The following is a 3,396-nucleotide window of genomic DNA, read 5'->3' as shown; positions in this document are numbered from 1 at the left end:
TTTATAAATAAGAGGGACAATTGTTCTTTATATATTATAATTTGTAGACTCTAAAGTCCCAGTGTTCTGCCAGCTGCCCCCCCGGCTACAGGAAAGTCCCAAGAAAAAGAGCGCCGCCCTGCTGCTATGACTGCATTAGATGCTCAGAAGGGGAGATCTCCAACGCAACTGGTAACTAGTCATGGGGTAATTAATGGGTAGTGTTACACTGAAAATCACTTCATTCATTTTATTTTTATTGGTCATTGGTCCAAATGTTGCAACTATCAATTATCTAGAGCTGGTACTTAGCCTCTTTAGTTGCCACTTTCAGTCCTAGATAAGCACATTCAATCATTTTACAAATATATCATGTAATAAGTCGTACACTGCGGGCATATTTGCTCTACTTACCCCTCCATGGTTGGGTCTTTCAAGTCCAAATCCAAATAGAAAGACAAATACAGCAGTTAGTAAATGGCCCCCTTTGGATACTGTAACCACAACACCGTGCCCAAGTATTAATGCTCCATTGTTTCAGTTTAGGCTTTTTGTTGCCAAAACTCAATTTTGTAATAAAAAAAAAATTGTTGCGCATTATTCGACCATTTTTTTTTACGTGCATTACTTTCCCAGTGCCAATTATTGTTTAATTAATGTACGTTTAGAAGGAATGTGCAGTGCCACAAAGTTATTAAGAATTTTAATATTCTTTTCTCTTAGATATGGAAAACTGTATAAAATGTCAAGACAATGAGTGGCCAAACCAGGAGAAAACCATGTGTATTGAGAAGCAAACTGAGTTCCTTTCCTATAGAAATGATTCCCTTACTCTGGTCTTTATTGTCCTCTCTATGGTGCTTATTTTAATAACGACACTTATACTGGGAATCTTTATTTCATTCCGAGACACCCCAGTAGTGAGAGCCCATAATCACACTCTGAGCTTTATTCTCCTTGTCTCCATCAAGCTGAGCTTCCTCTCTGTGTTTCTGTTCCTCGGTCGCCCTGTGGATATAACCTGCATGCTCCGGCAAACCTCCTTTGGGATCACCTTCTCCATAGCTGTGTCTTGTGTCCTGGCCAAGACTCTCATGGTTTCCATTGCATTCAAAGCCACCAAGCCTGGGAGTCCCTGGAGAAAATGGGTTGGAGTCAAACTAGCAAATGGGCTTGTTTTTATTTGCTCATTAATTCAGTTTCTGATTAGTGTTATCTGGTTGGTCATTGCACCCCCTTATGTAGAGAAAAACTTTCATTTTGAACCTGGAAAAATCATCATTCAGTGCAATGAGGGCTCAGTAGTTGCCTTCTATATTGTCCTCTCCTACATGGGACTGTTGGCATCTGTGAGCTTCATTGTAGCTTTCTTGGCTCGGAGCTTACCGGACAGTTTTAATGAGGCCAAGTACATCACTTTCAGCATGCTGCTCTTCTGCAGTGTTTGGATCACAATGATCCCGGCCTATCTGAGCACCAAAGGCAAATACATGGTGGCAGTGGAAATATTTGCCATCATCTCTTCATCCTGTGGCCTTCTCTTCTGTATATTCCTACCCAAATGTTACATTATTTTATTCAAACCAGAGATGAACTCAAAGCAATATTTACTGGGAAACAGTAAACAAAGAACTATCACTCAGCAAACTGGAAGTATTTAATATTGTGTAATGATCATTCAGAAGGAAGCCATATACTATTATACTAATAATAAAGACTAGAATCATTATTTAAATGCTCATCTGTTTTGTGCTTTACCTGGTAAAATTATTTAGCATTTTATAATAAATATTTCTTATCAATCAATAAAGGGGAACTGTTGTGAAAATAAAACTCACTAATGTATCTGTGTGTTCCTCAACCTATTCTTCCTGACGGCAACAAATAGACTGATGCTGTGAGGGGCAGACAGACATCACTTTCTCTAATTGGCCGATTCCAGCATCAATCAGCAACCTGCAATGTGCTACTGGCACAGGAATATCAGAAAAATGAGCAGGCACTCAAATTCTAATGTGGCAGTTCAAATAAAATTACACGTCCATAAAATCCCTACGCGTTTTGTGCTCCAATGTACTTCATTAAAGGCTTTGATTAAGTGCAAAATGCAAAAGGCTTTTAGAAACGTTTTATTTTAATTGACCTGACACAATGGAATTTTGAGTGCCTACTCATTTAGCTGTAATTAGTGTAATCCACTCCCTCTGGCTGTTGGTTTGGAGCTTGGCACCCAAACCCAATGTTTCTACTGGTGAGTCTACTAGTGTTTTTACATCCATATGGCATTGTTCTTCTCTTGTATGAACTGTTGACTTGGGCTTGTGTTCTGGGCTGAGAGGAGTGGGAATGGCTCCATGTGTTCATCTCTCCCATTTAATACAACCCCATGGGTCCAACCATGTTCTTGTATATTTATGGGAAAGAACATGAAATAATCACATGATCCCTCTTGTTCTTTCTTTCCTGAGCAGCAGCCAGCAAATTGTTTGGAAGAATCGGCCCAGCACTCTGATACAATGTAGGCCCTTGTGTTGTAGCTGGCAGGGGATACTCGAAATTGAACAATAATTGCATGGAATCCGGTGGCATAGTCCAACAAAAATTATGTTTGAAAAGCACCATCCAACCCAGCAATAGAACAGCAGATTAGGAATTTTAAAATCTAGCCTGATTGTTGCTAATGGATAATACCGTAGAACCCCCATTTTATGGTTTTCAGGGGACCAGATCCAGGAAAATGTAAAATCGTTCAAATGTATTATGCATTATATACTGGTGCGACCACTCTGCATCTCCTAAAGTGTGAGATCATATGGAGAAGGTCCAAGATCCAACTGGGGAGAGGATCCCCCCTCGGAGTTATAGCAAAAGCATCAACTGACTCTTCCAGCCTTTATTTTCTTTTCTGCTATTTCATTTTCTTTTGTTACTTTGTAGTTACTTTCACTTTTCTTTCTAATTTATATACTTTATATTAATATTCAACTGCGAATATAACTGACCCACTGGTGTTGGGTCAAGTTGTTTTTGACTTGTTTGTATAATAAAATATGAAATGCAAATAAAAAATAAATAAATAATACTAATAATGCGAGCCCCAAGTATTAATTGTGACTCTGATAAACAAGAGGCAGTTGGGGAAGGTTGGGGGGGCGCTGGGATACAAATGCATGAAAGGTTTATATCCCCTTTGGGGGCGCAGTGATACAAATCCATGGAAGGTTTATATCCCCTTTGGGGGCGCAGTGATACAAATGCATGGAAGGTTTATATCCCCTTTGGGGGTGCAGTGATACAAATGCATGGAAGGTTTATATCCCCTTTGGGGGCGCAGTGATACAAATGCTTGGAAGGTTTATATCCCCTTTGGGGGCGCAGTGATACAAATGCATGGAAGGTTTATATCCCCTTTGGGGG

General features: G+C 39.7%; 1 protein-coding gene across 1 annotated transcript; it reads left to right on the top strand.

The window, feature by feature from the left end:
• Positions 1–758: 758 nt before the first annotated feature.
• Positions 759–1,409, top strand: LOC101731462 (vomeronasal type-2 receptor 26; the record flags this gene model as incomplete). Its single annotated transcript, XM_012956132.2, has 1 exon — positions 759–1,409. A coding segment is annotated over exon 1 (651 nt), but the record flags the coding sequence as incomplete, so codon positions are not given.
• Positions 1,410–3,396: the final 1,987 nt, after the last annotated feature.

Source organism: Xenopus tropicalis, chromosome 1 (genome assembly GCF_000004195.4).
Source record: "Xenopus tropicalis strain Nigerian chromosome 1, UCB_Xtro_10.0, whole genome shotgun sequence".
NCBI lineage: Eukaryota > Metazoa > Chordata > Amphibia > Anura > Pipidae > Xenopus > Xenopus tropicalis.
Note: the sequence above shows the minus strand (reverse complement) of the source record. Positions and strands in the feature narration are given on the sequence as shown.